Source organism: Limulus polyphemus, unplaced genomic scaffold, assembly GCF_000517525.1.
Source record: "Limulus polyphemus unplaced genomic scaffold, Limulus_polyphemus-2.1.2 Scaffold141, whole genome shotgun sequence".
Lineage (NCBI taxonomy): Eukaryota > Metazoa > Arthropoda > Merostomata > Xiphosura > Limulidae > Limulus > Limulus polyphemus.
In genome coordinates, this window is record NW_013665751.1 from 415,691 (window position 1) to 428,840 (window position 13,150).

At 32.0% G+C, this 13,150-nt stretch overlaps 1 protein-coding gene across 1 annotated transcript in view; it reads left to right on the plus strand.

Annotated features, from left to right (window-relative positions):
- Window positions 1–12,585, plus strand: part of LOC111083465 (formin-J-like) — a 58,903-nt gene extending 46,318 nt beyond the window's left edge. The window contains 6 exon segments of the mRNA XM_022380006.1: window positions 470–503; window positions 882–952; window positions 2,023–2,143; window positions 5,130–5,294; window positions 5,654–5,747; window positions 6,378–12,585. Of these exon segments, the coding sequence (XP_022235714.1) occupies window positions 470–503; window positions 882–952; window positions 2,023–2,143; window positions 5,130–5,294; window positions 5,654–5,747; window positions 6,378–9,790 (3,898 nt within the window). The 3' untranslated portion in view covers window positions 9,791–12,585.
- Window positions 12,586–13,150: the final 565 nt, after the last annotated feature.

The window sequence follows — 13,150 nt, forward strand, 5'->3', positions numbered from 1 at the left end:
AAACATCTGAACAACATCTCACGTAACATGATTGGTTTAAAACCCCTCAAAGGCTAAGTTGAAGTATAGAGCGTGTTAATTTGAAACTTTCCAATAAACATTCCAATTAATTACTATATACAAGGGGTGATTTTTGTTAAATAAGTATTTGTAGGCTTATAATAAACAGATCTAATTTGGGTTAGAAATAAGCGACAGATAAGCTACAGTATTGTTTATCTAAACCTTGTATTGTAAAATGACAGAAATAAAAACATCCTGTTATCGAATACTTAAGATGCAGTTGTGGCAATCAGACATCAATTGTTGCTATGGCTATTAGCCTATACGATAATCTAAGTCTAATTATTTATTAGTATTTTCATATAACTAGATGGTAATAACTAACTAGTTTATATCCTACGTTCTGGTTGCTAATCTGTTGCCAGATTAGAACTTAAATTATCTAACTTATTCAATCTTTTTCAAGAAGGGTTTCAAGTTTTTCTGACTTATATGCTAATGTATGTTATCAGTTGGGTATTACGAAAACATGTAGCCTCAAGATATTACCTCAATACAAATGTATGGAACTTTATAATGACCTTCTCTGGCATATTGAGCTATTGTAGATAAATCGGTATTACCAACTCTTGTATATCTGTTATGCTCTTGAATTTTAACTCCTTACAGAAGATGCTGTAAATACTGTTTTTACTAAGATACTAATTAATAATTAGACTAAGGTGATCGTATAGGCTGTTAACCATGACAAAGATCCTATTATCACATTACTTAAAACAAATTATAGTAATAATTGTTTTTCTGCATAAAAATTTCCAGAACAACATTTCACTATTGTATATATATTCAGAAGTATTTATATTATGTTTTAACATTAGCAAGCAGAATGGAAGAAAACAGAACTTTTAAAGCTGCCTGACGAAATGAAAAACTTAGAAAACACAGCAAAGTAAGTGTGACTAAGAATGGAAGAATTACACCGTTTTTTTATTCTTATTTCAACTAACTATTTTATTTTTAGCTAAATACTTGTGGCATTGTATGTGACTTACTGAGTATAAATAACCTATATATCTAAAAGAAGGTATTTCTAGTTTCTTTTTATAATATAATATTTTAACTTCGTGCATCAGTGAACAGTAATTCGTAAATATGACGGTACATTGAATGATACGTGAATCATTAATATAAAGCGTGATTTTATCTGTGTAGGCTAATATTTAAATTTAACCAAATTCTTATTCTAACTGCTTAATCATTCATATCAACTCAACATCTATAGCAGATATTTTTTCACTGTTTGGGTTACCCTGGTAACTGGATAAAGCTTACACTACAAACTCAACTGTTACATTTTATATGACAGCGCAAACAAAACCCATGTAGACGGAATAACGGTCAAATGAGTTGTACTTAAAATATTCTGACTTTACTTTCAATTTGAAATGTTTGTTGATTTGTTTTGTTTACGTAAACACAGCCATGTTCAATACCGATTATTAGCAATATGTTTGTATTCTTAAAAATGTTTAACATCGTGTAGCTATCACCAATAAACAGTCAAAAGATGGACCTTGAATACATGGCTATTCCTAAAAAACTTCCATGTTCACCAAACTAACTAACCACCAGTAGTAATCAGATATTCCTAGGATGGAAAACCAGACAGCATTGATATACAATAAGCCTTTCAAAACCGGCTGGAGCTTTAGGCGATAATACCTGCTCCCCCCACCTAACGCTTTATCCGTTTAAAAGGAACCTCAGTAACAGATGTATCAAATAATATGTTATAATTTTGACTATATATATAAAATAAAATAAACTCTTTATTGTAAACTGTGATTATTTCTGAACAAGATAGGTTGAAGTTCTTGTTTAAAACACTTTCATTGTAGATTTTCTCTCGAAGTATTAAAGGCAGACATTAAAACCTTGAACAATAAACTCTTATTGTAAACTGTGATTATTTCTGAACAAGATAGGTTGAAGTTCTTGTTTAAAACACTTTCATTGTAGATTTTCTCTCGAAGTATTAAAGGCAGACATTAAAAGCTTGAACGATCGAACAAACTCACTTTCTAAGCAACTTCTAACCGCTCATCAGGATTTAAGGAACCAAATGGAAAGTTTTACTAACGTAAGTAAATATGGACAAGAGAACTAAATTCTTATAGCATTTTCAAGGTACTGATGTTTGGATATAGCACTTTGATTTTTGAGTCAAACCATTTTAACAATTTTTCACATGATTTATCTGAAGCATACCTGTTTTTGTATATAGAAATTAAATATGAATGTTCGGTTTCAAGCATATGAAAATTTGTTTTCCTGAAAATAATGTGCTAGAGGAACAGTCTCATTAACAGATATACTTTTGAGTTAGTATTAGAGATGTAATTCAAAAACATTACCATAGAAAAGAAACAATAATAAAAAAAATCGGTTTCTGAAATATAAAAATTCATACTTTGTTTATGGACTATCTCGGAAATATGTATAATTAATATGACTAGCAGATGTACCCGTGCAAAGCACGGTAACAAGTTTATGGAAGTTTCTTTTTCCGAAATATGTTAGTGGCAATATAAAGATTCCAAGCACATAAGTATAAAGTTATTCATGTCCACTTAACTTGATTATTTGAATAACATGTTATTTTCTATTTTAATATTTTTTTTATCAAAATGCAATAAGTTACATGTGATTTAAAAACACCTCACTTAACAAAATGTGTCTATCTTCAAAGTATGCATAAACAATGTGTGAAAACAAATCCCTCAAATGATTGATGGGATTTGAAAAGGATACGCAGTTGTAGAATCAATATTCCATCAGTTATGAATATAAATAGTGTTTCTGTTTTTCTCCTAATTATGCCAATAATGATTCAAAGTACATGAACTGTATGTATACCTCATGTAGTGATATAGTAAACTGAAGAAATCTCATCAGTACCCACCTCCCACTAACTGATTTATATTTAACCAGTACTACGAAATCTATGCATTTTAAAAGAAAAATAACTTCTTGACACATCACGAACCATTCCTAGTTGATTAAACCGTATTTGATATGTTCAAATGCAAAAGCCTAGGAGTTCTTCAAACTGTAGTAGGACTTCCATAATTCCTAATGGTAATAATGTTCATATATGATAACTCTTTTAAAGTAAATCCATTCATTTTAAAGGAATTATACTAGAGTTGCCATAGAGTAAATAATGTGATCCAGAGTAACATCCATTGTATGAACCTGTATAAAAAAGTAATATCATCTGTGTGAAACTGGTTAGTGTTAACAGCCCGTGGTGCCAGCCAGTATAGAATAAAAACATTTGTTTGGGTGAACTTGAAATATTTAACACTCGTGTATCTTCATATGAACCTGTATGTACAGGTAAAAGTCTGTACAAAACACGACAAATATGGAGGTAATATAGCTCTTAACACAGCAATAACATGCTTTCTGGAAGTCTATATAAAATAGCAGCATATCTTGGTAGGAAAGAACATAGAGTTGACACTCTTGATAATATTAATCTATATAGGTTTGACATATCTTAGCTAATATTTGAGGAAAATAAAAATAAACCTGAAAGTGCATAGTCTGGATAGCTATATTTAAGACTAAAACATCATTACCGGCGGAGATCAAAACAAGAAGAGTACGGTATACGAGCACAGAATTTAGTCCCGTTTCCGCGTTAGTCACTATAATAATTGATATATAGCGTTTCAACCACTACATTGTCTGTGGTATTCCAGTCAGCCTGATGAGCCCTGGTATTGGACAAACTGTCACGTCTCCACTAGATATAGCAGATATAGTGTAGCTAACATATTGTTATACATTATGCTTTATTTTCATTCATAATTGCGTAGAATTATGTAACATCACATTTCAGTATATCCAGATTCAAACTTTGATTGTATCGTTTACTCTTCCAGTTACACCTGTAGAGAAACACGTCGTTTTGTGTTCTGAACTACGGTGTAGAATGACACACTCAAAATGTGTGTGTGTGTGTACAAAAACCGTTTCGCTCTCACGCGAGTGATTTTAATATCATTATCTTCTGGGTTCCTAAACTTCTAAAATTTTCGTTTGACTTTAAGAAATTTAAATCAAAATCCCATACCAAGAGTGTATCATTAGGGCATGCACTAAACTAATCGAATGGAATTTCTTGATTTATGTTTCTCATTTTGCAAAACAGTTCTTGTGGTGATACAATTGTTATGTTTATCTAACAATTATCGTTGTAAATGTATACCGATTAGTCGGTGTTTTTGTGTTGTTACATTAGTTAAACAACCGGATCAGAGATCAGGAATAGTCATCTCTAGTTTTGAACTTGTGGTGATACAATTGTTATGTTTATCTAACAATTATCGTTGTAAATGTATATCGATTAGTCGGTGTTTTTGTGTTGTTACATTAGTTAAACAACCGGATCAGAGATCAGGAATAGTCATCTCTAGTTTTAAACTTGTGGTGATACAATTGTTATGTTTATCTAACAATTATCGTTGTAAATGTATATCGATTAGTCGGTGTTTTTGTGTTGTTACATCAGTTAAACAACCGGATCAGAGATCAGGAATAGTCATCTCTAGTTTTGAACTGCGGCTACACTTAATCGAGTAGCGAGATTTAATGTTATAACTTCTCCATAGCTGTAAAGTGTGGAACCTGGCCAGAAGCGTATCGTGACTCGAACTTTGAATCCTGCTATCCGTTACCCCGATGCGCTAGCCTGGCCTGCATGTTTGTGTAACAGTTCTTGTTGTACTTGTACATTATTTGTCGGTGTGTTCGTGTAGTAATTATCTTATACTGGTATTTCAGTTCACATTTTATTTATATAACAATTTTCATTGTATTTTTTTCAAATAGTTGTCGCGCTTTGTATTTGCGTAACAGATGTTACATTCAGAAGAATGTTGTCATTGTTATGATGTAACAGTTCTCACTATATACATATTTTAACCTAGTTCTTATTGTATTTGTTTGAACGTCTTCTTTGCATTTGTTTAACAGTTTTCGTTATAATCATAGTCCGTTAAACAATTTTATCTGAAAATCTTATGTTTTTTCCTTTAAAAATGTTGATTTCATTCCAGGAAGCAAAAAAGAAAATTGAAGCAGTTTCTGAAGAAGCTAAGGAACTGGATAAACTAAAAGACGACTTGGCAGAGTTTTTATGTGAAGACGCTGCAACCTTTAATCTCGATGAATGTTTCACAGTGTTCCGTAGTTTTTGTCATAAGTTTAGAGGAGTCATTCAGGTAACTTGTTATTAAAATTCATATTGTCATTTTCTTGCTAATTATTTTTCATTGTGATTATTAAGTATTCTATTTTGAGTATTATTTTGCTATAATTATAATACGTTTGAGTTATTTTCTGTTAGTTTTCATGTAAATGAACGGTGCTTTTCTTATTGTCGTTACTTTTGAACGCTCTACAAGATGATAGTAACCAATAAATAGATAAATCATTCCCAATATTTTAAGAGCCCTTTGTTAGTTGCGAAAAGTTTATTTTCGTTTCTTTAAATTTCCCAGTATTGCGAAATTTAAAAAAAAAACTTTGTGTTTGGATCTTTATTAAAGTATGGAAAATAAAGCGATATATTTTTTGACAGGAAAACAAACTGCGCCACGAACAGGAATTGAAAGCTGAAATGAGACGCAAGAAAATGAAGGAGCAGGATACTCGCAGAAAACAAAGCACGCCCGGTAAGGCATAGTACTGTCACAAATGCTTGATCCAGAAAAGGGTGGATACATTCTAAATAAAGAACAAACAAATGGTTACTTGTCATACAAACTAATACAAGTCTCGAGATGACTCATTCTTACATCTGGAAGATCCGTCTATAATAAAACTAAAGCTGAAATATTCCTTCTTGTAGCATATAAGTAGGCTAATGCATAAGTAATTCACAAAGCGGATCTCATGTAACATTTGTCTGAAAGCCTATGCTATGTAATATAAAATCCGTTACATATAAGCGTTCAACCAGATAGTTTCTATTTCATTTTGCACCTCACTATTATAAAATACTTATGATTGCATACAATAGTTTAAAAACACACAAAAAACGCCTGTATACAACAGGGATTTTCATCATTGTAAAGTAAAGCAATACCAAATTATTTAAGTCTTTCTGTTTAATAATGTTGAGAAAGATGCTTCCATTTCTGACTTTTGCATGTTTGTATATTTAAACGCTTAATAAAAGGTCGGGAAATGTTCGTCTTTAAGAATATATGGATAACATTTGCATGTTTCAAGTATCGACACCTGCAGTATGTAAATGAATTAAATGTTTTAAATGTACTGAATTTGTTTATTTTTATTTTTAGTGTCATCACGTTATCGATCCCCCACACTTTGTGGAAATGAAACATTGACTAACATTGTCGGCACACTCTTGGATGATGGATTGCCTGATTTTCAAGCTCGTATACCACGTCTACGTAACAACTCTGATGACTCCAGTAGCGTAGCACTATCAAGAACGAGTTCTATTAGTTCCCTAAGTACTTGCTGGGATAATTCCGAATCCAGTGAACTCTCTAGTATTTCGTGTGATTCATCTAAAAGGAGAAACCGACGAAGTGAAATATTTTCCGAAAATGAAGATGATATTTCCCCAATTTTGCCTGACAGTTCTGACCAGGAATCTACAGGATATAGTTCTATGAGTTGCAGCGAAGACGGTTCTTTTGATAGACAATCCCTTTTCCGAAAATCACTCAAAAAGAGACGCAAAAGCTTACTGCTTGCAGAAATGAACGAACGAGATCGTGTTATTTTGTCAGTTCCTTGCTTGGAAACCTCTGAGGAAGAGGAAAAAGAGCAAAAGCCACAAACAAGTCCTGAAGTATTTGTGGAAGATATAATAGATGAAGAGGAAATGTTTTCCACAGAAAGAAATGCAGAAAGAACTGTGCAGGACATTAATAGAAATGGTAATGATGCTCAACTTCAGTTGTCCCCCACAACAATAGCGGAACAGCTAAGTGATACAATAAGAAATGGAACAAATTTAACACGCGACAGTAAACTTTACCACAGTATGAGAGAATATTCTACAAACGAAACTCCTATAATAGAAGCTCATAATATAAACGATGACATAGGTATTCATAATCCTCGTATAAAAGATAAATCGATGTTTCGAAAAAGTACATTCAACATGCTGTATTCTAGTGAACCTGTAGAGAAACAAGAGGGACGAATTCGAACGCCAGAAATGGAAAACGATTTTTTCAAAGAAGAAATCAGGATTAAGGAAACACAGACGATCACTACAGAGACATCTTTAGTTGAAATTGATTTCGAAAATTCCAACAATTCTTGTATGACACAATTAGAAACAAAATCGAATAACTTCGAAAGTGCATCCTCTTGTACTTTGACCGAATCGCTCTCGCTCCTGCAAAGTCCTGACCAACACGCAAAAGGTAGTGTTTTGTCTGAAAACCCTTATTCTTCAAATATGTTAAAGTCTTGTCCAGAGGAAGAATGTTTCGAAATTAAATGTGACTTTTCTAATTTAACGAAACAGCTACCGTCTTCCAGTTCTCAAGGTGAAATACACCATTCGGTGAACCATGAAGAAGAACAGTCTGAAAAGCAGGCACAGGTATCTGATAACTCACAAAATGCAAATATTAGTCATCAGAAAACTGGGAAACTGAGTTTTTTCAATAAAAAAATTGACGACGTAGTTGCCGACACAGGTACACAAGGAAAATATTTAGTGAGAGCTGACGACAGTTTAAGCAATGAATATATAAATAATATACCAGGTTCTGACCAACAAAATGAACTGTATCAAGATATAAAAGATTTCACAACTGAAAACATCTCTAAAGATGCAAACACAATTAAAAAGGATGATTTTCAAGTTCTCCATCAAAGTACAAAAGTGCAAGTTAACTCCACAGAACGTACAGACATTCTTAATGAAGATGGAGTTAATGAGAAAGATTCAACAGAAATAATTTCAAATCAGAGTTCTCAAAGATGTGAAAATTCTGACTTTGATGATAGTATGGAACCAGAAACAGTTGAAACATGTCATTTAAAGAATGCAGAAAGGGAAAAAGGATTTAGTCGGTTCTCTCGGCACAAACAAACTGTTGGAGAATCTACAGAATCTTATGGAAAACCTAAGCCTTTCCAGGGTTTTAGAGATATGAAAGACAAACATTCAAACCGTGAATTACAAACAATGAAACACACAGGTTTGAAGCCACCTTTAAGAGTAAAGGAAACTGTAGGTAATGTATTACCTCAACAAAAGGTAAAAAAAACACTCCCGGATCGCCTAGTTAACACACAATATTCTCCAAGTTATCGTAGCCAAACAGTGAATAATTTACAAAATAAAAAATTAAAAGCTAGTGTTAATTCTGTGTCTGGACTGACTAAATCTAATTCTAGCAGACTTTCCCAAAAGTTACCTGCTTCTAGTACAACAAAAAAGGCCAACATTACCCAAAAAGGAACCGAAACGAACCAAAATGCCATTGCTTTGAAAAAATCGACTTCTCATCTTACTTTAACAGAAAAGACAAAGTCTAAAGTCTATTCAAAAGTAAATAAACCTCAGTTTAACCAGGCTCCTACTCAAAAGTCTAAGCTACCTTCTAAACCCAATCATTCCAGTGGAATAAAACATTCAGAAACCATTCACAAGGAAAAGCATGGTCCTAATCTAATGAGAAAGAAAAATGGGGATATCAGCGTTAATAGTAAAAAAAGTATCTCCCGAGAAGATGTGAAAGGTTCATCATTGGAAAATGGTGAAAGAAGAACGAACTGCAGCAACACCTTTGCTTCAAATTGCAGCTTAACTACTGCTTATAATTCTTCAGACAGTGCCTATGATACCGAAGCTTCAAATTTTTCTTATAGTAATCAAATAAAATATCGAGTTGAAGAAGAAAGTTCTGAAACACCGAAAATGGAAAACGATCCCAAAACATCTTACAAGACAAATGGACAGCGACCAAAACGTGTTGATATTGCATGTCATAAAGATAAAATAAAAGTTCAAAGTATTTCAAAGCCAAAAGCCAATACTACTACGCATTCGAATAGTTCCAACACAATTAAACCTAAACAAAATAGAAAGGAGGGTATTCTAAACAAGCCACTGAAGTCTCAAACCTCATCAAAGAGTTTTGAAACTAGAGGAAAAACCCAGAAAAATTCTAACAAGGCAGATATGAAGTTTCAGGTAAGTCAAAGACGCTCTGATACAATGTCAAAAGCTTCAATGCCTTTAAATCGTCAGTTAAAGGACTCAACTAATAAAGAAATTCCAATTTCCTTAAAAGCCAAGAAAAAGTTAGAAGCAAACTTAAAGCCTTCGGAAAGAAAATGTAATACAAGTGGAAAAAAATCCACTCCACTTTTGACAGATCAAGTTGCCTCTTCAAAAAAACTACTACATGGAAATCATTCCGCCCCTGAAAATCCAGAACGTCATTTTGTCCGTAAAGCAAATCAAACCAGAACTGGAGGTTCTTCTACGTTTAACAGATTCTCAACCGTGGCTTCAAAACCTGATGTTTTAAAAAATTCAAAAGTAAATGTTTCCGATTTGCCAAAAAGTAATTTATCGAGATCTGCATCCGTTACTGCTACAAGGAAACCGCATATTAATCTTACCGAAAGAAAGAAAAACACTGCCAAATCAAGCACAGAAAAAGCCAAAACTAACTTACCCTTGAAAAAAAGTGCTAGTGTTAGATATAATTAAAATATTTGTGATCAACACTTTAAATTGAAAATTGTTAGCAATGTTGTAAACCTAAGAAGTACATGTATCTTCGATAATGAGTAACCAATCGTATATAACGCATCTCTTTAAAAAAACAACAGTAACTATCCCGAGAAGGCTTTCACGCAAAAATATTTTAGTTACAATGATTAGTTTTCCATTTGGTTGAAGGTAAGCGTGTATAGTTTTTAAAACGTTTTCTTTTTACTACGAGGTAACACTTATGTAGAAATCAACTATAATATTTTATGTAAGTTTCATTTACGATTGTTATCGTCCAGTATGTTTTAGATTAATGTTAAGATGTTTTACATTACGTTTGTATAATGACTATTTTTTTTTCGACTTTAGAATTGTTGTTGTTATGACTTCCATGTATAATGCATTTTAATACAATTGCCATGTCATTGAGAAACAAAAAAAAATGTTTGTTGATACTTGCAGACTTTTAGGGTGTATTTTTACACATCGTTTAGTCATAGAATAATTAAAATGTTTTTGAATAAGGAAAATGTGTCATGCTTATATCAGACGAGTTTTGTTATATGTAAGATATACAGGTGTAATGTATACATGTTATCGTGCATTTCTTGTTGTTTATAATATTTTGCTCTAAATATGTTTATATACGCTAAAAAACACGAACCTTCACGCAATCTATTTTTGTTGTTGTTGTTGTTTTCTTCCGGGCACGAAAGTTTGACTTCAGTAATAATTCTTATAATTATCTAGAAAAGCATGTGTCATAGGTAAATTTAGTCTCTGATGTGTCTAAATGCATATTATTTAATTGCTGATTTTACAAGAAGTTTAAGTAATAAATATATTTTGACATAGAAGCTGTTTTGAAAAAAAAAAAAAGAAAATCATATAAACTGTTAGCAATATCAATATATTTCGCAAATAGCTATAAAAAACGATTACAATCTGGTTTGGTCAGCTTCTCACAGATCCTTACCTCTTGCGAAAAATTCATAATTCTATTTTCTAGTAAAAAAAAAGTATTTTGCGTGATGAATACAAAACAGTATAATAACCATATTCTAATAAGTCCAATACAGATTTCTGTATAGTTGGGTCAAATTTGTCCAGGAATATGCGAAATAAAACTGTTGTTATTTACTCGTATTATTATTTTTGGGTATGGTTACTTGTGAGACAGTTTTGTTTTGTTTGTAGTAAAAAAATATACACGTGTACGAGCTTCCTAGGCATAACAGAAGGTGTTAAAATGGACTTATTTTCACTCTCATGTTTGTTGAACGTATGGCAATATAACTTATAAATGAAATTAAAGATGATGAGGTTATAAAAAACATAAGATAAGTAAATAATATAGCTCAATTTGTAACTGTTAAAACATTAATTATGATAAACATTTTAATGAGACGGGCACAAATATCTCAAGTCATGCTCTGATTATTTTAAAAAAGATTGGTGTTAAATATTTTTTTAACTGTGACTGGCTGCATTGAATAAGCAAACTACGGAAACGTTATGTAGTGGACAGTGCTCACGAAATAGTAATGTTGTGTGATTTTACATGATAAACTTTATCTAATTGAAAGTGCATTGAAATGTTTTCTTCCTTATGCTAGAAGAACTTAAGAAATTAAAATTTCAACTTGTTATACACGTATCTGATCATATAATAAAAGCACAATATGTATCAACATAGTATGATGTATTTGCATACAGTTTCAGTATTTGATGTATTTCACTTCAATAAGCTTACTGCAGTGAAGATACTAATAATACTTACGATTTTTGATTAAATGAAATCCGGCACCAGCAAATCAATATTTAACTTAATAAAAGTTGTATTTCACTGAAGACTATTTGGAATTATTATATAATAATATAAATGAAGCCTAGATTTAATACTACAGTTTGGTGACAAAGACAGATATTGGACGCACAGATTAAGATCATTTATCACAATACGATTTGAAATATTAGTCAGTTGGAGTCGTGAAAACTGCCTTCACCTGTTAATCAGATAATCTCGCTATTAACAATGTTTCCCAGTCTACACCTCAAAAATTAACATTGGTTGCATAATATAAGATTTTAAGCCAAACTTAAATTAAGCGTTTTCTAGCCATACTAGAAATTACCAATAGCCTTCACCAATGAAAACTACATTTTACAGAAAGCATCTCTTTTTATTTATGCTGTTTCATATACAAGAAATTGCTTCTTCCACACTTCTCTTAAGTATTTCTGATGTAACTATTCTATTCCTTTAGATGTTGGGACTAAATGAAAAAAATTAATATTTTAACTTAACTTTAGAATCAATCGGTATAGCTCTGATATATTGTAAATATATTACAAAAAAACAACAACAGCAGCAAGTAAGTTCTTTCTTCTGGTGTAATGTCTAATTGGTCAACTTGTTAGCTAATTGTTGTTGTTACAGTAACTGTCATAAACCAAACTCAAACTACAAGTTCGACATTTCAAAACTTAGCTTGGAATGTTTATAAACATAACTGTTGGAAGGAGTGAATTTTTTGTTTTCAGATTTTTCAGAAACTACTGGATTATGTAAATTTTCCACTCATTTTTATGTATGGAATTTTACATTTTGCCTAATATCCGTTAAATGCTATTCAATAATCAAATCTTAATTAATATAACAAATCTTTAACGAAATTGTTATGTATTATATTTAATTCCACGTTTTTTAACATTATATGTTATGCCATACATAAGTATGAGCGCTTGTTGTTTGTTAGATTTTTAAAGCTGTCTCTAAAACTAGTATTCTGATTGCAATCACTTATACCATCTTGAGTTATATGTAAATAAACAGTTTCGTTAAATTCTCTTGTTAATTCTTTTTTTCTATCATGCATTTTGGTGTAATATTTAGAATGTTGGAATGTGAATCTATGGGTTTATAGATTGTGGTCCATTGCCTCAAAATTGCAATCTGTTCTTTGTGGCAATGGGTGAATTATAAGTGATAATCAAATCTTCCAGTTCGGTTTAACAAGAGTAGTGCAAGAGTTTGTCTGTTTGTAGTTAAGTATAAAGCTACACAATGGGCTATCTGTGATCTGCCCACCACTGGTATCGAAACCCGGATTCTAGCCTTGAAAGTCCGCAGACATACCGCTGTGCCACTGGGGGGCATAGTACAAGAGATAGAGGTGGTTGGTGTTAACCCCTTCCTCCTAGTCTATCAGTTCAAAATTAGGGATGGCCACTGCGGGCCGAATTAAAGGAAATGCTTAAGACGATGATATACTGTTAAATTAATATTGTACACAGCGTGGTCACAAGTAAATAGACACCACTTTTTCAGAAAAAATGAAAATTTTCAGTCATATT